Source organism: Vipera ursinii, assembly GCF_947247035.1.
Source record: "Vipera ursinii genome assembly, chromosome: 1".
NCBI classification, from domain to species: Eukaryota; Metazoa; Chordata; class Lepidosauria; order Squamata; family Viperidae; genus Vipera; species Vipera ursinii.
This window is the reverse complement of record NC_139512.1, coordinates 72,518,297-72,540,778: the sequence shown is the minus strand read 5'-3', so window position 1 is coordinate 72,540,778 and position 22,482 is coordinate 72,518,297. Positions and strand designations below refer to the sequence as shown.

The 22,482-nt window shown below is 36.8% G+C and overlaps 1 protein-coding gene across 1 annotated transcript in view; it reads left to right on the top strand.

Moving 5' to 3' along the window:
* RAD51B (RAD51 paralog B) overlaps positions 1–22,482 on the top strand; it is a 370,273-nt gene that overhangs the window by 75,176 nt on the left and 272,615 nt on the right. The window contains exon 8 of the mRNA XM_083348506.1: positions 19,259–19,355. Coding sequence (XP_083204632.1) covers positions 19,259–19,355 — 97 coding nt within the window. The remainder of the gene's footprint in view (positions 1–19,258; positions 19,356–22,482) is intronic.

The window sequence follows — 22,482 nt, the reverse complement described above, 5'->3', positions numbered from 1 at the left end:
ACAGATAAAGCCCCATGACCCTGGGCCATGTTATTTAAAAGGCACTGATTGTGGCTACCCATCCCATCATATCTGGCAGATGAGCCATGCTTCAGGTCCCATCCGTTAGAGACTTCCATATCGTGGACCAAGAAGTAGAGCTTATTCTTGTTATGTTGATGTTGGACTAGGATGTTTGTTTATCATTGTATCTCAACTACTGATTATGTATTTTGGTTAACTACCCAGAGTCCCCAAAATGAGATGGGGGGGCATATACAATGAAAAAAATACAATACAACCCCATAACCATCATCAATAACAATATACCAATATATATCAATATATCAATAACAATATACCCTAGAGTACAGTATAGTATACAGTAGAAGAACAGAACTGAACTAAGGATGAAGAAAGGGCAGACTTGTACAAGATAGGATAGATAATGTACAGTTGATTTATATAATTTACATGGTTGAAAAATGGGTGCTTGGGCTGGTTGCTAGATTTAAGTACAGAAGAATAATAGCCTTTTTCTTCTGTATAGAAAAAGATGAACTACATCGGAAGCAGTCCTATAGAATCTATAGAAATACCTATAATAGTGGAACATTTACATAAACTGAATAGATTTATATTTTGTTTGTGTGAGAAATATGCGCTAAAATTTATTTTCGGAGTTGGTTTGTTCACTCCCAGTAAAGCTGGCTTTCTATATGAAGTAATATTTCATCTGCCAGTTACATTTGCCACTCTCATAAGAGATCAACTCTTTTACTTAGTGGCAAGTTGATTATAATTTATATTATTTGCACATTTTTATCAGAAAACATAAATAGAAGTCTTATAGATGATTGTGAATTTACCAAGGGGAGGAAAAGCCTTCTTAATAAAATAGTGGGATGTACTTGGAAAGTACACAAACTGCATAAACTCTGCTTGACATTGGAAGCCCAACTAGAAAATCCTCCCCTGCATTCCTGCAGTTGTGATGAATTGCTGGAGAGCCTCACAGTCCGTCATACTATATTGTCTAGTGAAGTAGCTGATCTTGTTTTCCTGTAGTGTTTTTCACCCAGGATTTTCTAGAATCCATCCTGAAGAAATCCTATCACTTATAATCTGTATTCTTGATGAAAGAGTATTCCCCAACCAATTTCTACTCACAGAGAAGTGAGAATGTTGTCTTATGAGGAGCCAGAAATCAAAGCCCCTTGAAAGTCTGAGTGTGTTTACTCTAGACAGAAATCCTTATCTGCCAAGACTAGCACCTTACAGCAAGGCTTTAATGGAGCTGTAAATGTGGTATAAACTATTTTAACCCTTTATTAGCTTTTACCAAAATAAGATGGGAAAAATCCAAGTGGTTCTCAAAACAAAGAATCTTTCTCCCTGGGAGTGGAAGTCCATACATCTTAAAACTGCTCAAGTTGAAAAATATTGTCACGGAGTGAAGCTAATATAAAGGACAAGAAGTCCTATGCCAAATTATAACAGAAAAAGGAGAAAGAAATCAAGATAACAAAGCTACATCACTCGCTGCCAAAAACCTTGTGTCATTTCAAAAGCTGACAAATTTATTATTGCATATTAACTTGGCAGAAAAGCTTATACTTTTGTTAAAAATGTAAAAGATTCTTGAATTTTTTAAAAAAGAATGTAAAGTAAGGGTAAATAGAGATAAATGTGAACAAAACACAGTGGAAATGGATAGCTCAGGCTAAAGAGTTCCATAATTTCCGAGAATAATGAAATCCACTGGAACAATTAAGGGGCAATGTGGATGTGGATGTGGATGTATTAGTATTACAGAAGTATGGCCTGTGGGGTTTGATTTCGATCTGACAACATTTTGACAAATTAGAGACTACTAGTTAAATATAATATGCTTCTCTTTTGCTTAGCTATCATTTTTATAGTCAGAGTCAGGAAAGGATTCAATCAGATGCCAGCTATGTAGTTTTGTGCACATAGTAACATTACTGAAGAAGGGATAATAACAAAAGCCTAAGAGATTTGTTGCTTTAGATGTTTGCAATTTTTCATTGTTTCATTCATTAAAAATGTGAAATGTCACTAAATAATGTGTTGGCAGTTCAAAAATGTAAGAAGTATTACTGTTCATACAGGTTTTTTATTTTCCGATTTAATCATGGAAGCAACAGTAGGTGGCAGAATAGCTACATCTAAAGATATTGTTTCTTTTTGCACTGAATGAATATAATGATGAGAGAAAAAAATGGCTATATTTAGAACTGGATTTGTCAGATAATTCATTTGAGAATTCTACAAACCAGGATGGTTTTTAAAAAGTTATGAAGCCCATATCTTTCCTGCATTTTTTGTTATATTCAACCCAGAATATTATTTTTATAAATTGTATAGCCTACCTTTCTGCTAATTAATGCATTTAATTCACCTACACTATAAAAAGCATGTATTAAAATTCTGTATGACATTAATATTGTAATCTGCAAAGTACAAACAAGATTTTTTGAAAAGTATTATATAGTATTATAAAAACTATGTTTATATACCTCAGTATACTTTTCTACGTGTGTATCTGAACATGCCTCATTCTTTTGTTCTTAAAGTTTTATGTATTACTGCTCCATATGTTTCTTTTTATAGATCAAAAATGGTCCAAGTCATTTGAAAGGTTTTTTTCTTCTATCTTCCTATCTTCTTTCCATTAAAAAAAACCTTTCAGTTTTTTTCATGTTAGTGAAATCTTCCATTCTTCCAAATCTTTCCCCTTCTTTTTCCCTTTGAACAACATCAACTTTTCATTTTCCCCCAGCTTTCAAATACTATATGCTACTGTTACTTTTATCTTCAGAAACTATCACAACCTCCTTCCTTTTGTTCCAAGTCACTTGAACATGTGGTCTACTTACACCCTCTGTAATACATTTCTCTCCTCTGATTGCTTCCTTGACCCCTTTTGGTCTTTTAATTCTACCAAACCAATTCTTGCAAAATCACCAATGGCCTTCTGACCGCTAAACTGAAGGTTGTATTTTGGGTCTTCTTCTATTTGATCTTTTACCAACTTTCAACATTTGAGCTATTCCTTCTGTAACAAATTCTGCACTTTTTAACTTTCAGCGATGATTTTTCTTCCCTTACCTAGCTCAGACCTTCATCTATATCAGAAATGTGAAACACAAGGCCCGGGGGCCGAATCCGGCCCGCGAAGTGGTTTCATGTGGCCCGCAAAGCCATCCTGGAAACAGTAAGGGAACGGCTCCCACTGCCTTGGCCCTGGCCCTGGCCCAGAGACCCTCCTTCTGCCAGAGACCCTCAGATCTGTCCCACTCCTGCCTAGGCACCCTTGATGCGAACGATGTAGAGCTGGCCATTCCCATCCAGTAGGCCATACGCACTCTAGCCATGGCCACCCAGTAGGCCATGCCCACCCAGGCCATACCCACCCGGCCCCCTGAGGGCAACTGCAATGCTAATGCGGCCCTCAATGAAATTGAGTTTGACACCCCTGATCTATAGCTTACAGAAGGCTCTCTATTACATGGTAATACAGAATAACGTTCAGATTGGCTCACCTTTCTTTTCACATGTGACACATCTGGTGGATAAGGATTCTCTATTCCCCTCTACCTCTGTCAACATTGGATTGTAAATAATTTAACCAACTTTTTATTACTAGAAATAAAAAGTCAAGTGTTTTATAAGAAAATAGTTATTATCCTCTTGCTAATTTTTTAGTTTGGATTATTCATAAAGTAGTTAATACCTTCTGCTTCCTTTCCTTTGTCTACTATAAGTTCTAGAGTGGCGGGAGCAAGGCAGATACAGCATTTCTACTGATCTCTTCACTCAACTGATAATTATTGGAAGGCAGATCGGGGAGAGATTTGAACTGTTTCTTCTCAGTACTTTTCCTAACCTCAAAAATTACCATTTTAAAGTGCTGGTTAGTTGTATTTGTTATCTTGAGGAAAATACAGTATAAACATACACTCCCCAATTTATCTCTAGTTTTAGGCATAAGTAGCAATCTTCAAGAATTGTGTGAGAGGTCCCTTGGAATGTATTTCAATAAATCCATTTTGTATTTCAACTTATCACTTTCTCAAAAAAAAACCCTCTAAAGAAATCTCTCCCCATTAATAAATACATCTTTAAAGCCTGGTCATACAGCCCTGGTCAAAAACAAATTCCATTAATAGCAACCAGAAACCACAACGCATGAATTTTAAGCTAGTCATTTTATATTTCTTACATTTACTTTAAAAAAAAGTTTGACCTTTAATCCTGTCAAAGCAACCTAGAACTAAGGAGAAGCAACCTAGAACTAAGGAGAAACTTCCTGACAGTTAGAACAATTAACCAGTGGAACAACCTGCCTCCAGAAGTGGTGAATGCTCCAACACTGGAAGTTTTTAAGAAGAGATAACTCCAGTAGTTTTAACATGTCCCTTTGAAAATCCAAGATGAAAAGGCTTCCCAAATCATTCTTCTGATTTATTATTTCTAGGTCCTCTTTAGTTATTGAGATATCAGCTAATATAGTTAAGAGAGGAAGTGGGTGAACTCACTGTCTGTTTGGAAGGTAGTGAACTTTGTCTTAGGCAAGATTATTATTCCTCAGCTCTCAGAGCTCTCAAACCCATTGGAGATTGCTATTTTATTGTCACTTTGTCGGCAGATTCTGTATGGAGAAAACTTTGGGGTGAGTCTAGTAGTCCTTTCCTTAGTCCTGAGAGGAGTTCCAAGGAGCTGATCTGTTTACTGACTTCTCTTTTTGATAAGTTCTTGCTGAACTGTCTTCAGTCCTCCTTTGCTTCCCCAGAAGTTCCCCAGTTGTGTCTTTCTTCAGTATATATATTTTTAAGTATTTCTAACCTAAATACTTGGTCTGAATATTAATTGGTCCAAACCTGCTTAGCGTTCTGAGATGAACCAAGAATGGTTGGGTGCTACCACATGTCAGACACTTCAAGTATCACCTTAAACTTTAATGTATAATTCACACAACATACAAAAATTCAGACCTAGAGCAATTAAAAAAGTGCATCCAATTAATGTGCAAAAGTGGAAAGTTAGTAGAAATAGATAAGCTGAAGGACAAGAAGAATTCTACAGTGTTATATCTGAGAATTTTACAGCAACTAATTATAAAGAATGGTCATTCAGCACAGTGATCCCCAATCTTTGTGGCTTGGTGGCCTGGTGGGGGGGAGGGGAACTGGGTTGCCTGAGCAGTGGGCTGGTGACACACACATGGGTGCACAACTCAACTTGCACAACACTCATGTGCACATGCATCAGCCTGTCGCTCGTGAGAGTTGAGCTGTGAGCGTGTGTACATCGGCCTACGGCTGGCGCAGCCCAGTTGCAAATAAGTCACGACCCGGTAGTGGGCCACGATCTGGGGGTTGGGGACCCCTGATTTAGCAAGTTCTCTAATGCTGAACTCTACTTCAAAATGGTTCTTAATGTTTGTTTTAGCTAAGCATAGCTAGAACAAGGCTCCTCCATTTGAATGTCAAAGAGCAATTAACTTGGATCAAAAGCAAAAGTATTTCTCTTACAGTGGAAATTTTCCCTGTGTTTTAGAGTTAAATCTGAACCATTCTGAAAAATACAAAAGCCTGAAATTAATTTGTAAACCTTAGCAAACTTTTAATATATGAACAGATCAGAAAACATCTTGAACATTAAGAGCAAAGGTTCATGCAGGTGGGAGTAACTCTTCCAGATTAATAAAAATGTAGGCAGAGTTCCAAAAAACACTTCTACAGTCCACAATTTTGAATCAGAGCAAAACATTCCTAATTAGGGCTTTATTATTATGCACTTCAAAATATTTGAATTCTGTATTCCAGGTTATTCTAAATAACTCCAGGAGGAAGGGTGTTACACTGTTACATTGCTTAGTAATTCTAATGATCAGGAAATTCCTCCTTATTTTGAGTTTGGATCTCCCCACCCAATGGTTCTGGTCCTACTGGGTACTATAGAAAAATGTATCCATATCTTCTCTGTCAGCTGTTCAAATATTGGGAGTCTGTTCTCTTATCTCCCTTTAGCTTTCTGTTCTTCCAACTAAATATGTCCATTTCTTTAACCATTCTTCATAGGTTTTGATCTCTAGGACTTCAACATTGTCACTCTTCTCTGCATTCTTTTCAGTTCCTAGCATCCTCCTTGTATCATGATAACCTGGACACAATATTCCATGTGTGGTGCAGCATATAGTAGAACTATCACTCCCTATGATCTTAACATGATATGTTGGTGGATGCAGGCTGAAATTGTATTGGCTCTTTTAAGAACTGCAACACACTGCTGGCTCAATGACTCATGCTTAAACTATGATCTACCAGAATACTCTGCTTCCTTTTCACAAATGCTACTAACAGTCAAGGCAGAGCCTATCTGTTAATTGTGCATCTGATTTTTTGCTGCCTAAATACAGAACCTGGCATTTCTTGCCATTGAACTACATATTGTTGGATAGGATCCAATATTCAAGTTTATCAAGATTTTTTTGAACTGCAAGACTGGTGTTGCCAATTCATTTCAGGTTTGAGCCATTTGTAACTTTATGGAACATATTTTCTATCCCCTTTTCTAAAACAATTTTTAATGTTAAAAAGCACTGGGCTCAGGACAAAATGTTGGGATACCCCATTGCATAACCTTCCTATATGTAGACACAGTGTACTAGGGATGTGCAGTGGATATGGTTGTTCACCCAGCTGCAAATCCACCTGGAGTGTGACTATCCATACTATATTGTTCTATTTTATCTGCTTGAAGAAGCTGTCTATTAGTATTTTATATAATAATTGTGTTTTTAATGTATATAAATACCTAGAAATGGCTTTGAAAGTAATATTAGACTGTGTCATGTGGAAGTTTGCCTATAAACAACTTTTCCAATTTATGATTATAGGGTCAATAATAAAACTTTGATAAATATTTAAATTATGAGGAAACTTTTAAGCTTTGCATTCATGCTTTACATCCATTCAGAAAATATCAAGTGAGAAAAACAATAACATGGAGTCCTGCTACCCAGCTAATTAGTTTTCAGTCTCAGGCCTTTCCAGAAGGCCACTGCAGCCGAGAACCGAGCTATAGATTCAATCCATAGCTCAGTTCTGCAAGACCTCTGCAGCTGAGGACCGAGCTGTGGATTCAATCCATAGCTCGGTTCTTGGCTGCAGTGGCCTTCTGGAAAGGCCTGACTGTGAAATGCAGGCTGGAATGTAGCTGCAGAATGAAGCTGCTCCTTCGGCGGCAGAAGAAGTGAGCCAGCTGGGTGGGGCTGTTGATGCCGGAGGTGAATATAAAAGATGTCTCCCAAAAATAAGACCTGGTGTCTTATTTTCGGGATAAATACGGGTAGTCTTGATTGGAATCACTGGGATTTTAAATAGGCTTTAACCATTCTATGCACTAGCCTTTGACCCTGCTAGGGTTGAGATCAGCCATATTTTGTGTGTGAGAATGAAGGGGTGAAAACAACCTTCCATAGATATTTATGGGATAGTTAAAACGGCTTACAATTCCTGTATTGATGACAAGGTAAAATATTCTGTAAATAATCCATTAGCTGGATGAAAAAAGTATCATTTCATGTGAAAATACAGATAGAAATAATATAGTGACTGATGTCACATTTGCATGTGTACTTTGGATGGGATAAATTGATGTAGATGTTATAACAACCTTGTGAGCAAAATATCAAATTTTGATTTATCAGATCTCCTTCACAATTCTGGGTAAAAGCCAATAGCTAAAGGGATGTATTGTTAATTTCTAAAATGCTGAACTGATTTCTAGTTGATACTTGTTCTGATGATCTTTTGAGAACATCACACTCTGAGGCATGGAACAGTGTTTTGCAGCACAGCAGAAATGCCAAAGTTGCTTATGTGGAATATTAATTTGTTTATCCTTAAATGTATTCTTCAGGAGACTCAGTGAATGAACATATGATGTTACATCATACCTAAAATCAAGTCTGTGTAAATCTGCTCAGTTTTCATATGACAACCTACTGCAAGTAGGCAGTCATTAGAGATGAATATTAAATAAATGAGATAACATTTTATTTCTAAAGAGTAAAAAATCAAAATAGTGTGCTAATTATGATAATAGCTTATTTCCCCCCCCTCTATTTTTATTTTTTTTGCATTTTATTTTAAATAGGTTAATTATTAGAGCTTTGTGACTGAAGTCTTCTTAGCATTGCTTCTTATTTCATTCTTTTCTCTCTAAAACAAGAAAGAGGACCCAGAGTCCTATATTCAGTTCATATTCCCAGCAAAAGACTGTATGTTTCCTAGATTGTAGGCCAAAAGAATACCTCAAACTTTAACTTAACCTAGCCAACATCAATCCCATTAATCCAAATTAAAGATACTTATTTTTCTTGGAGAAGCTAGGCCTAGCTTTCTGGAGTATACGTCTACTTAATTATTTCAAACTGGGACGTTTCTGTTATTAATGTCTATTAAAAACACAGAAATAATTGACATCCAGCAACTAATTTTTGGCATCTTTTCTGTCTCCTCTATATGCAACCCCAAATCTTGAGTTTTCTATGTATTGGGAACATTAAAAAAAACCCCTGATTATCCAGATGCATATTTGCTGGTGTGTTTATGGAACCTTCTCTTTTTGAAAGATCTTTTGATGCAAATCTCATGCTTTTTTACCCATCTCTATAGTATTGGAAAGGAATATATGACTTGGAGGCCTATTGATTGCAGCCAGTATTTAGTGCCCAGTGTTTCAATTGTCAAAGATGTTAGATAAAATGCAGCTAACCCATGGAAACAAGAGTGTTAAGTATTCTGTATTAAAACTGAAATCTAATATTCAATGCTTTTCTAATATGCTTTTTAAATAAAACAAGTGGATTGTTGTTGTCCATGGCTCAAATGATGTTGGTGGCACAAGGGTAATATTCTAACCAAATATGCATCAGTTATAGCTATTTCCAGAAGATCCATCTACAGTAGAATATGCACCAGTATAAGAATGCACACATGGGGGGGGGAGGGGATATAGGCTACATTCCTACAAGTGATAAAGGACAAGACAAAGAAGGGAACTAAACCAGGACAAACTAATGGCTTAAACTGATTAAATTCAAATTGATTAAGCATCAGTATTATTATTTCCTGAGCATTTGATATTTTTTTTATTGTTTATCACATTAAAAGTTATAATGTGAAGCAAGCTTTGGGAATATTCCAGAAGTTGGATCCAAGAGATTGGTGTGTGTAATATTGCTCCTCGACTTGATTATACGTACTTCATTAATCAGATTATCCATTGTTTTCACATGATTTAGTTGGACTTCTGGAATCCTTTGAATTTTTATAATTATAAGTTTTCCAACAGTCAATATGGAATTAGAAGGAGCAATGAAGTATTGTAGAACACTGAAGTCTATTAGCATTATGATCAATTCCTTGTTGTAAAAATAATGGAACTTATTAAGACAGAATCTTAAAAATAGTATTGTCCCACATCAAAACTACATTTAATTAGATGCTTCCTATGGAATCTACCGTAAGAGTTGGTTGATGCAATCTTCATGTAGTAAATGCAAACAATTAGTGTCATTTAGAATTATCCCATTGATCAGCCAATAAATACAACTGTGTAGTACTCTTACAATATTCACATTTTTCAAATCTTCATTCAGAAATCTGTGCTTTTATTCAGAACTTTTCTGGAGGAAAAGAAAAGCATGTTGAAACTAACCTCTAAGCCCCAGTGTCTGGCAGGATGTGGAAGAGGGAATGCAATCTGATCCACCCTGCCCTTTGGGAATATCTTGCGCATGTCTTTACAAACAGGTTTGTACAAGCTGCAAGTGTATGGGCTGTTCGGCTATGGAACAGGCCTTCCAGGCATGTAGACTTTTTTTGTGGAGCAGAACAACACTGGGGGCAGGAGGGTAGCTTTTGAAGGTTACGTTTGTGTTGGCTGCACTCCTGGCTTAGAGAGAGGAAAGGCAATACCCTAAGGCTATTTCTGGGTGGTGGTAGTTTCAGCTTGAAGACATGTAACTGCTTGAGACCAGCACATTTTTGTATGGTGTTTTGTATGGGTTCCCCCCCTTGTTCTGGAACTCCTATTAATTATTTGGTGATTATTTTTAAACCTTTGGTATAGAGTTATATCCAATCTCTCCTCTTCCCAGAAAGCTTTTAAAAATGAGTTGCATAATTTGGATTTTTTTTCTTTAGAAAGCAGAATTAAACGTAAGGGCTAGCCTGCACTGATGCTTCATTGTTTTCAACTAAAACCCTGGGCCTTTTCTTCTGATTTAAATATTGACTGTACTGCTATAGATTGCCCATATTTTTTGTCAGCTGTCATAAGGATCCAGAGACAAAATTGCAAGTTGCAGCAAAGATGATATCCAACCTATGAAATGTCAAGCACAGTTTTATTGTAGGCAAAAATTCTAAGGCCAGAGTATATTCGGAAGATGTGCTGAAATAAGAACGTTGGGTAGGAAAGTGAATTATAAAGTTAATTTCTAATTAAAGGCTTAATTTACAAACTGAAATTCAGTGACAAAAATGTAACATTAGAGTAAGAAAGATTATCTCCTGTCAAGTATAGTGCTGTGAAGTAGATTTTGCCAGAATCTCAGCTGAGTGCTTGTTTGGTAAACTCAGGGCTTTTTTTCCTCATAGAACGCTCAGAACGATGTTCTGGCACCTTTTTTTTTTGCAAAAAAAAAAAAAAAGCTCCCTCTATTGGCTTTAGGAGTAGGCAATCTTGGCTCTTTTTTATGACTCGTGGACTTCAGCTCCCAGAAATCCTGAGCCAGCCACGCTGAGGGGAAAGAGAGGTTTCCAAGCTGAGCCATGCTGGCTCAGGAATTCTGGGAGTTGAAGTCCTTGACTCATAAAAGAGCCAAGGTTGCCTACCCTGCACTAGAGGAGGACATTAAAAATATTTACAATGTTACTTCTTTAGGAACTAAACTTTTAGAATCTAAAACAGCTAATTCAAAAAAATCAATAGGAAAGAACCTCACATTTTTCATCTGCTTCTGTCTTTTGGAAGGTAAAATTAGATAACAAAATAATCTATTTCCTATGTTAACATCTCTGCAATGAAATCAATAAAGGTAACAGGAAAGAAATGAGAAACATTTTTCTCAATGTAATATGTCTAATTTAGCTGATGCTAGAAAAAGATAGTATCTTTTGTACACTCTTGAAAACTATTTTGAATCTATAACCATCTATTACATCTAAACCACTTTAAATTAAACAATTCTTAAGAATGAAATATTCTTAATTTGGACTTTACTTTTACTGTTTGGACTGTTGTGTGTTTTGAAAAATAGATTATTTAGAATCTAGTTATGTTGCACTTCAGTCTTTAAATAATTAACCTAGTATATACATAACAATATATGATATTTTCCATGGTGAGCTTAACATCAATAACAACATTTATTAAAAAAGCTAAAATAATTTCTGGTAGTATTATCTGTACATTAAAATTTTGTTTAGTCACAATCTTTCACTTTTCACATTCTGGACAAGCAGTGGTCATGTATCCTAGCAAAAGATGTTATATATGTGCATAAGTGTAGCCAGTAGCATATGCCTTTTTAAAAATATCAGACATGCAAAGAAACAAAAATAAGTCCAAAATATCTGTATTACATCCAGAAATGCCAACTTTGCAACCAATATTTCTCATCCATAACTATGGCACCCTAAGGATACCTGCTTACATGCAAATGCTTCTCTGGGATAAGTAACGCAGCAGGGATTGCTTTTTCCTTCCAGTAACAGATTGCTGGGAAATACCAAACATGGCCTTGAGAATTCCAATGTTTATTACAAATTTTTCTGGATGTGGTTGGAAAGAGGCAGCTTGGCACCGGAGACCACTGCCACGAGGAACACAGCTCTGGGTCGGGGTTTGGAGCAACTCCGGGTGGGGGGTTAGCAGAGGCCGCGGTGTGGCAACTGCGGGGAGGGGAATCCCCATGGTGGCTGTGGGGAGGGGAATCCCTGCGGCATGTGGCTCTGAGCTGCAGGGGCGGGGGTGCAAAGGACGGGCGGCGATGCCATAGCAAGACACATCGCTCCCAGTGACAGCACCTCTGAGTTCCGGCACTTTTTTTTTAAAAAAAAGCACTGGGTAAACTATATGTGTGTGGCCCCATTGTGACCCCATTTTGCGTCTATCTATATTAAAAAGGCTTTCTTCAAGAGGTTTGAAAGTCAATATCATCAGCTTTCAGTCTATGAATGGTATCATGAGGGGTCCTTAGTGCTGTCTGAATTAGGTTGTTTTCTTGCAGATGCTTCATTACCCAAACTAGGAAACATTATCAGTGCTTATCATCATCATCATCATGAGCACTGATGATGTTACCTGGTTTGGGTAATGAAATGTCTCCATAAAACAACCAAGGTCCGAGAGCACCAAGGACCTCTTATCTCAACCCTGAGCTACAAATATTCTTTATTGAATGGTATCATCATATAGAAAAAAAACAAGTTACAGCTGGTAAATGTTGATATTAATAGTTTGTCATGTTCTGCAATGTTATCACAACTTAGTCATTTGGAGTTTACTAGCCAGAAATATAGATGAATGGCAGCTTGGGGAATGAGTTGCTTTGAATTAAAGACATTTTGGAGTGCCATTAGTTTAATACTAAATGAAAAGATGTAATAAAAACTTGATATACCATACTCATCCTCCTGCTTTAGATTCATTCACCCAGAGGTTTACCTTCTGTGGGGAATTTTGCAGGGAACACTGTCAGTTCAGGTATGGAAGAGCTTTTAATGTTGTCATTATATGCTTAAAGCTGTTTCTTTCCTCCTGAAATCTATTGGTTTACCATAGTAACTTCTCAAACTTCATCTTCTTGTTTTTCACAGTTTTAAGAAGACCATTAATTCTTTTGAATTTCTTTTGAAATTTACCATTAATTCTTTTGAAATATCACTATGATAGTGATTTCATAGCGAGCCTGGCTGAATAGTGGGCAATTGTTCACCCATGTTTTGCAAGCTGTTAATAACCACCAAACAGCTTTTACCAACAGTGTTTAAGGGAGCCACTAGTCCAGGGGTAGGCAACCTTGGCTCTTTTATGACTTGTGGACTTCAACTCCCAGAATTCCTGAGCCGGCTGGCTCAGGAATTCTGGGAGTTGAAGTCCACGAGTCATAAAAGAGCCAAGGTTGCCTACCCCTGCACTAGTCCAATGTCTAGTCATACTTATGTGTTGTCTGCAGTGGTGGGATTCAAATACCTAAACAACTGATTTTCTGTGTGGATGCAGGCCTGGGCCTCCAAGGCCTAGAATGGACTTCCGGAAGTGACATACATGCACCTCCTGTGGGCCATTCTAGGCCCAGGAGGCCTCCTCCAGGCCTCCGAGGCCTAGAATGGACTTCCAGAAGCAGCATGGGTTCAGCCGGTTGTCCTAACTCTACAACATTTAACTACTGGTTCTGCTGAACCGGTGCGAACCGGCTGAATCCCACCATTGGTTGTCTGTAATACTGCCTGCTTCAGCAGTAGGTGCAAGTTTGAATACCATTGCTTTTGCAAAGCGAGGGAGTGAACAGTGACCATCACCTCAACTCATCATGTTAGTCCTGCTTTATGTTGCCATTCTGTTTATTGGTTAGGATGGCTTGATAAATTCATTTCATGATACTCGTCACTCTTTTTTGATAAAGTTGAAACTTGAAGTATTTTTTTTTGAGTAACTTTTCAGTAATTCACAAATCAAAATCACGTTTCTGGGCACAAGAAGCATGTGTCTCAGGTTTTGGAGATGAAATTACAGTCCTAAAGATTTAAATATATATATTCCTTTTTCCTCTGCAATATGCTGACTTACTGTCCCAGCCCTATGAAAGTGACTGGTACTTTGGTTGATTTTGTTGTTACATGCACTAAAAATAGTTTTAAAAAACATAATACCAATGGAGAAAGCTTTTTCATTGTTCTTAGAGTTCTCTTCTAGCTTTTCCCTTTTCTATTCCCAATAGGAAGTCTTTAATACATATTTTTTTTCTAAATGATGTTGCATGTGAAATTGGGAATTTTACTCTGTTCTCATAATAAACAGTCATTTCATGTGAGGTTCTCCCCTCCCTTTTGGTGGATTCCAAAGCCTTTGTACCTTTCCTGGTTACTGATTGATGGTTCTGTACTATGTTTCCTTTAATTTTGCAATAAACCAACAAGGAGGCTGAGACCACAAGTTTACAGAGGATGATTTATTTACTTAACCAGATTTGCAGGGATGACAGAGTCAGATTTAGTAGTTTCAGTGTGGTCCTGGGGAGGGCAGGAGATGTATTTGAGAAAAAAGCACCATAGAAATAACTTTCTTATTCATCCATATAGAAGCAGATTTAACTTTGTTTCTGGAGCAGTTATCTATGAGAAACCAAAGGGGTACAGGATTACACAAAGATGGACATTAAAGGCAATGCCACTATTAAATTACCAATTTTCATAATTTTCAATCCTCCCTCCCAATATTTCTGTTACGATATTATTATTATTTGTTTCTGCACAGGATAGAACAGGAAATCTGAGAACACCCTTAAAACAAACTACATATGATAAAAAATCTGTGTCTTCAGTAATCACAGTCAAAATGATATGTCTCTGGTGTGCCAGCTTCCTTTTCAACTCTTCCATAGAGAAAATTCGTCTGAGCTGGTATAATCTGGTATATCCTCTAAGAAGGCAGCTTGAATAGAAAGATTATGGATAAAAAGTGGTACATAAGGCTTCTTATATTATACTGCATTTTGGTGTTTTGTTTCTTAAGGTGGCTGCATAATCATTAAGAAATGTCAGGTTGGTTTATGAAATTGAAAATATCCAAATGAAATCAAATACCATGCAGTCCTAGATCACCAACAGACATTCTCCATGAAAAAATAAAACTGTAAGAAGAGAAGTATGTTAAGCAATTGATAAAATTGCAATTTTGAGACTATTGCCCAGACAGTTTCTTTAAATACAGAGCCTTTCATACTAAGGAAGATATGTAACAGCTCAAGTAAATACATTTCAAATATTATTCATTGAATATTATATGTATTGTAAGACATTAGTCAATTCCCCTCTAGCAGATTTTATTTTTACAAAGTATTTAAGCTTATAGGTAAGCTTTATAAATCAAAATCAAATATTGAAGCGAGTAAAGTGTTTGGATACTAACTGATGTTTAAAATACACAATATTCTGCCTTGTATGCTGTTCAGTAACTAAGTAGTGGTGTTATATACTGTATCTGGAATTTCTGAACCATCCTCAACATGGAGTTTATTCTAGTAATTTAAATCCAGGGATAAAAAAGTAGGAATTATCATAGCCAGATTATGCTGTGAACCAGATGCAGGTAAATGTAGGCCCTCTTTCCCACTGTGCTGTCCAGGACCTTCAGTGATAAGGTGCCAAAACTGTTTCAAGAAGCATTGACAAGATAGATACCTACTTCTTTATGTGTTTGGGCAATTTTCATTTGTGTATAAAAGCTGCTGCATGAAAATGTGAGGCCTAAGTAAAATGTTTGGATTTGTTGTTGCTGTTGTTTCTGTTCACAGTAAGGATTTCTACCCAGAGGGCATTCAAGGAAACAGTGAAAATGAAGCGGGAATGAAAGCATAAAGTCACTGAGAAATGTTATATTTCTTCTTTTTCTGGTAGAAAGGAAAATGTTTCAGATCTCCCACCTAAATATACAGTAATTTTGTAATGAAAAGTGAAGGTGTGTGGCAGAAAAAAACCCTGTAAATAGATAGTCCTCAACTTTTGTCCATTTTGTTAGGATGGTTTGAAGTTACAGCAGTGTTGCAAGAAATGACTTATATGACTTATTCTCAAAGTTACAACCATCACATGTACCCCTGCGGTCATCCGATTGAGATTTTGGCACTTGGCAGCCTCCTTATGTCCTGCGTAAATGGTTGAAGCATCCCGAGATCACACAATTGCAATTAGCAACCTTCCTGGCCATCTTCTGACAAGCAGAGTCTATCACGTATCTTAGCATACACAGTGATTCCCTTGACGACCATGGCAAAAAAAGGTAGTAAAATAAGAAGCAAGGATGTGATGCCTCATTTAATGACTGCACCTCTTAATGATGAATGTTCTGGTCCCAGTTGTGATAATAAGTCAAAAACAACCTGTATTGTGATTCTGAATTGATGTAAAGATAAAGAGAGCACAAAGAATTACAATTAATATTTTGAGAATTTGGGAAGACAAAGAACTTCAGATTTGGATTGATCAGAGATACTTGGGAAAATGCAATGATTGAACACAGGCTATTCTCTAGTTTCCCAGCTTTGGTTTAATAATTTGGAAAAAGCTAAAGCTATTTGGAAATGTAATTGTTTAGTAAGTGAGTAATTTCTATATTAAATTATAATTATTTAGCTCTATATGTTTGTTGGTTTTTTCTTATTTATCTTTTATGCAATTTATTGGTTGTGCCAATCTGTGTATATCAGGGTCGTCAACATTCTTCTGAAACTTTTCTTTACTTGGATTTATCCATGGTTGGCCTACCTGGGGTCAAAAAGCACAATAAACCTCGTGTTGGCAAGTTGTGATGCATATTTTGAGTGACGGAGCCGCAGCAGAGGGATGAAAGAGCCACATGTGGCTCCAGAGCCGGAGGTTGCTGACCTCTGGTATATACTATTCTTTTACAAGGATCTTAAGGCAATGTAGGTGAAATTACTTATTTTGTCCTTGTAGCAACTCTGTGGGCTGAAACAATGTGTGTAGCCCAACTGGAGAAGAGGAAAGAAAGCAAAAAGGAAATGGAAGGGAGAATAAATACAACAACAAAACATGTGTGCATGTGTGTGTGTGTGTATACACATATACATCCATACATAGAGATACATATATTCATATTAAACCTTTTCAAGTCTCCAGTTGTAATGAGGTATTTTTTTTGTAACTGGAAACTAGCAGAATAGGACTTGTTTAATGAAATGGACTATGAATTACAGAAATTTAGTGTAAAAAAGAAATATATAAAAGTGATGTGACATGAACAAGCATACAATGGTACAGAATTTAGTTTACATTGGAACAGATTTGAAATGACCACATCACACATGGGATCTCTTGACATTTGTGAATAATGTAGTTAGTGTCAGACATCTGGCAATAAAAACTTTAGACCATGTCATAATGTGGCTGCACATTCTGTATATTAATCTAAAATGTTTCCTATTCTTTTTCTTCACAACTCTTACTGTTTAGTTTTTATATTTCTGTTCATTTGGAACTGGTATTGGATTAGTATTGGTGCTTGCTTTAATATAAATCTATACTAATACTGAACTACTTTAGCAAATATTGTTATGTGTAGCCATCAATATTGTGTTGAATTTACTACTGTGGTGTTGAAATATGTATTCTGGATTTGTTGTTTCTTTGCCTCTTGTAGTCTTTCAAATCTCTTCTAGTAATGATGGTAGCAGGATAGAATTTACTTATAGATGACAAGTGGCCCCTAAATTGTGTTTATTACCTTTTGGATGTCCATCATTTGCCCAACAGGAAGGAAGGAAGGAAGGAAGGAAGGAAGGAAGGAAGGAAGGAAGGAAGGAAGGAAATCTGCCAAACTTTATGGGAGGCAAAGACTTAATTGTCACTATTAGACTGACAATGACAATGAACTCTTCATGCACGTTGAAAGGAAATAATCTGGTTAACACTGCCTGACCCCCATAACTTTGTAAAACATATAGTCTGCCTAGCTTGAATCAAGGGGCCAAATTTAATGCATTTTTATTTGTGGTAGTAGTCAAAGATGAAGGGAATAAACGTGTCTTTATGAAACAGGCACACAGTCTAAGCCTGAGTCGTTAATATCTTGAAGCTTCTTCACTGGTGCTTATAAGGCTCCCAAGAACCCTAGGAAAACAGAGTTTTGATTCTAGATTGAATTTCAGATTTCTGTCCCCAGTGCTTGATGATGAAGATGAATGGTATTTAAACTGAGATTATTATTTTATCTTTTGTCTAATTCTTTATTCTGCAAGGATGATATGAAACTACACAGATGTAGCCAAAGTTATGATAATGCTGCTTTGGAAAACTATTGCCAGTTTCTGAGTTATACAAGGAGGAAAGGTAGTGTTGTGCTAATATCCTTCATCTAGCCCAGGGGTATCAAACTCAATTTCATTGAGGGCCGCATCAGCATTGCAGTTGCCCTCAGGGAGCCGGGTGGGTGTGGCCTACTGGGTGGGCGTGGCTAGAGTGCGTATGGCCTACTGGGTGGGCATGGCCAACTCTACATAGTTCGCATCAAGGGTGCCTATGGGGGCCTGGGCAGGAGTGGGACAGATCTGAGGGTCTCTGGCAGAAGGAGGGTCTCTGGGCCAGGGCCAAGGCAGTGGGGGCCGTTCCCTCACTGTTTCCAGGATGGCTTCGCGGGCCACATGAAACCACTTCGCGGGCCGGATCTGGCCCCGGGCCTTGTGTTTGACATGTCTGATCTAGCCATTGCATGGCTATCAAGTTGATTTCTGTAAGAAGACAGTCCTGGAATCTTATGTTCTGACAGGAACATTGACTGGCAACAGCTTTCCAAGTTTCCAGATAGGGGTCTGACAATACTTGGATTTGACTTCGTGCTTCCTGCATTCAGAATATGCACTCTGTCATTATATTGTTATATGAATCCTCTGGGATAACTGGATGTACAGTATCTTACCATCTTAGCATACAATTGTAATGATGAGATGCTCCAATTTATTTGTAACCTTTGTCTTTTTCATCTTTTATTATATCATTTATTCACACTGTACCAGCTTGGATATCCATCTGGCTCTTGGTGTTGACTTAGAAAAGAATTATTTTAGTGATCTTTATACAGACACACTACCTTGAGACCTTGTAGCATTTATCACATTTCATTCTGGCTCCTCTTTGCTTTCTATCTCTCTATCACTTTTCCCTTTGAACAGAGACATTCCTTCCTCTTTCCTGCCAAAGAAATGAGGTATAATGTGAAGTTATTTAATAATCTCGAGCTGAGTTTTGAAAGGATCTGCTCTCTTCAACATTTTATTGAGGTGCTTCTATACTTGATCCAAGTGTTTGAGAAAGGAGTTGAAATGGTGAACATTATGGTGGACGTTGAGGGTTGGCTACATTTTCTGTGTATGTCTGAGGTAGCTATTGTGCCTACCGTGTAATTCTAATACTTTTTCCTCCTCCATGTCTGTTTGCAGGTAATCTTGACGAATCAGATTACCACATGGCTAAGTGATGGCCTTGCTGTACAGGCAGACCTCCTGTCTCCAGTTGATGACTTGTCCCTGTCTGAAGGTAAGCAATCCTTTTTATTACAGTTGAAATATAACTCTGATATACATCTCCTCAACCACTCATGTTTAAGAAACAACCCCAATGTAGTTATCAACATAAAATGAAGCTAGAACTTTTTTTTTTAAAAAAAACATTTCTAAAGTTTATTTAAGACCGGTAGTTTAATTTATCTTAAATCTACAGGTTGGATAGGCTAAAAAAAATTAATTCATGATTGTGCTGATGGTTTGTTTTGAAATAAATAATACAAAACACTCATTCAACTGGTGCATTACAGTTAAAAGGTATTTTTGCCAATTTAGTATGAGTTGGTGATGTATTGATAGTAATTATCAGTCACTGAAGAAAAAACAGAATTTGTTGTATTCTCTTGCAATGTGGCAAAGTACAGGTGTAATGCAGACTGAGATTTAAAGAAACCTTAACCTTGCATCTGATAAGGATATCACAATTATGAACTTTGGGCAAAATGTTTCATTTAACCATATGTTCCTTCCCTTTCTTTTATTATTTATTTTATTTACAAAACACTATATAGTTTTGATTTTCTAGCATAGCTTCTTAGACCTGGAGTAACATAAATTCATACAATTTACGGAATAAGCTTTGTTTCTAGGTCTGTTACCTTAGGGGATGCAAGAAGTTCTTTGTGCAACAGGGATAAACAATTATTTCACAGACAAATAGCTGAAAGACATAATTTTCTCATTCTGATGTAATAGAAGCCTAACATATCCTAGATCAAAAAGTAACAAAATAATGTGATTAACTTATTCATCAATTACTTACCTGTATTCCTCATTAGAAGACATTGATAAAAAACTACCTATAAATACTTATATATTATATATACATAGTTATTTGATTTTATACACTTCTGTTTGTCATGAGTGTGTGGCCCAAGAGGGCAGGATGGCTGCATCTGGTCATTGTCACTCATTTAGCACCACCCAGGAAGCACGTGTAGCTTAAGGAATGCTATGGGTGCAGATGACTATTGAATTGGACATCCAATTATGAGGCCACTGCTGTACCCCTGTAGACGTTTTGTATATAATTCATGTGGATTATATAAGAAGTAAGAGATTGCTTCTCTTTTGTCATGTTCTCATCGTACGCTAAATAAAATAATAATAGTTAATTGATGGGAACACAGAGACATCTATTTGGGAAGCAGACAGAAAAAGATATGGGTAACATTCATAAAGAAAGTGGAAGATTGAAAGAAAGCAGCTATATACGGTACTGTAGACTGAGGAGTGGGGAGGAGTCAACAAGGAATGGTTTAAATACAGGACAAATTATTACTGTTGAAAGAAAAGTGTTTTTCTCTGGTTAAAGAAGTGAGTTAAAAATGTGAAAGTGGCCTTAGGGTGGCTTGAATTGTATATCCCTGAGCTATAGTAACTTTTACTAATTCTTGTGAAAATGACATGTACAAAGAACTCTCAGACGTTTTTGGTTCTGTGGAGTTGTTTAAGGAAAGCGTCTCAAGTATAAGATGTTCCAGCATGTTAGAAACCGAAAAACACTTGAGGGAATAACATTTTATACATGGTGGGTTCTTCCCTTCATTGTTACAGCTGCAAACTTTTAAGATCTATTATAGACTTGTTTGTACAAGCTCTTCATGAGTTTGTCTATATATTCTTAATAAAGTGATTCATGATTTGTTAAGTATTTAGCTTTACTAGAAAGTGTTAAACAAATCATAAATGATTAAGTAACTTAGCAGTTGTACATCCATAAGAATTAGCTTCCTGCAATTAAATATGTTGAATTGGTAATAAAATACCTGGAATCAGTTATTCAGTTTATTTCAACTAACAGACCCCAATTTCTAAGAGCATCAGATTTCATCTTGCCTACCAATATCTATCTTGGTATTCCCCTCACTTAAGTATTTTGTATTGAGGGAACAGAGAGAAAAACTATGTGGGTTGGTTTTAGGAGAGACAGTGGTATCACACACTTTAAATTCTGTAGGAGAATCCCAGAACCAGGGCGCAGGATTAGATGAGAGTTGCCACCAATAAGAAGTCACCAGGCCCTGATGTTCCAGAGGAAGCATGGAAAGCTGAGCCAATTAACTTCCAGGGTTGACTGACTTAAGCTGTGGTGAGCTCCCAAAGTTCCATGGCATATTGGGACATGGAAAAATAGTGCTGACCTCAGAACAGTGCTACTTGATAACTGGTAAATAATAAAAGTGTTTCAAAATGTTTTACCGTGCATACCTAAAATAATTCCTTTAAAAAATAAACAACCTGGGGGGAAAGGGATTATGTTTAAGATGTTAGTGGAATTATTCTCTGGTAAGTCGGGTCTCTGTGAAAGTGATATTTCAGTTATGCACTCAGGTATGCTCTAGCACTGAAAAAGATTCAACATGTTTGTAACTTGCACGTATTGCATAGCCTCTATACTGGAACTTAGCGAAGAGTAATTTTAATGGCTGAAATATTTCAGTGGCTGAAATACAGTATGTTGTCTAGCTCATAACTATTTGAAAATGGGTCAGATGACAGCATTTTTTCGGGGGGGGGAAAAGAGAAGTAAACTTGAAATTCGGTATTCATATCTTAAATGAAGGCTGTGAATTCTAACTTCTTCTAAGTCACCATAGGAACCTGTGAAAGGGCAAGAGATTATGTATAAATAAACATTGCATCTCTCTTGTTACAGAGAAATTCAGACATGCTGGCTGTCTGCACATGTGTAATCTATGCTTTGTTTATTTATTGGCATCACACTGACATCTTAGCTAAAAGATCCATTTTATTCCAAATAAAGCTGCCAGGAATTAGAAAAAAAGATTGCGGAAGGAGGGGCTGTTGAAAGAAATGACTAGAAGTGAATTGTGTCTGAGTGGCCTCAACTGATTACATACTTCCTCCAAGGCAGCTCTGTACACATGGATAAATGCTTACCTGACTACCAGAGGATAAGCAGTGCCTACTCTAATCTCCATTTTCCAACATTTTTTTCTTTTGAAACAATAATATATAACTACTTGGACTTCATTTCCTTTTCCTACTCCTTTCAGTTTTCTGAATCTACTTTTTCTCATCCTCATGTACCCCACACTAGCATTTAATTCCCCTGGTGTCATTGTGCTTGGTATTTA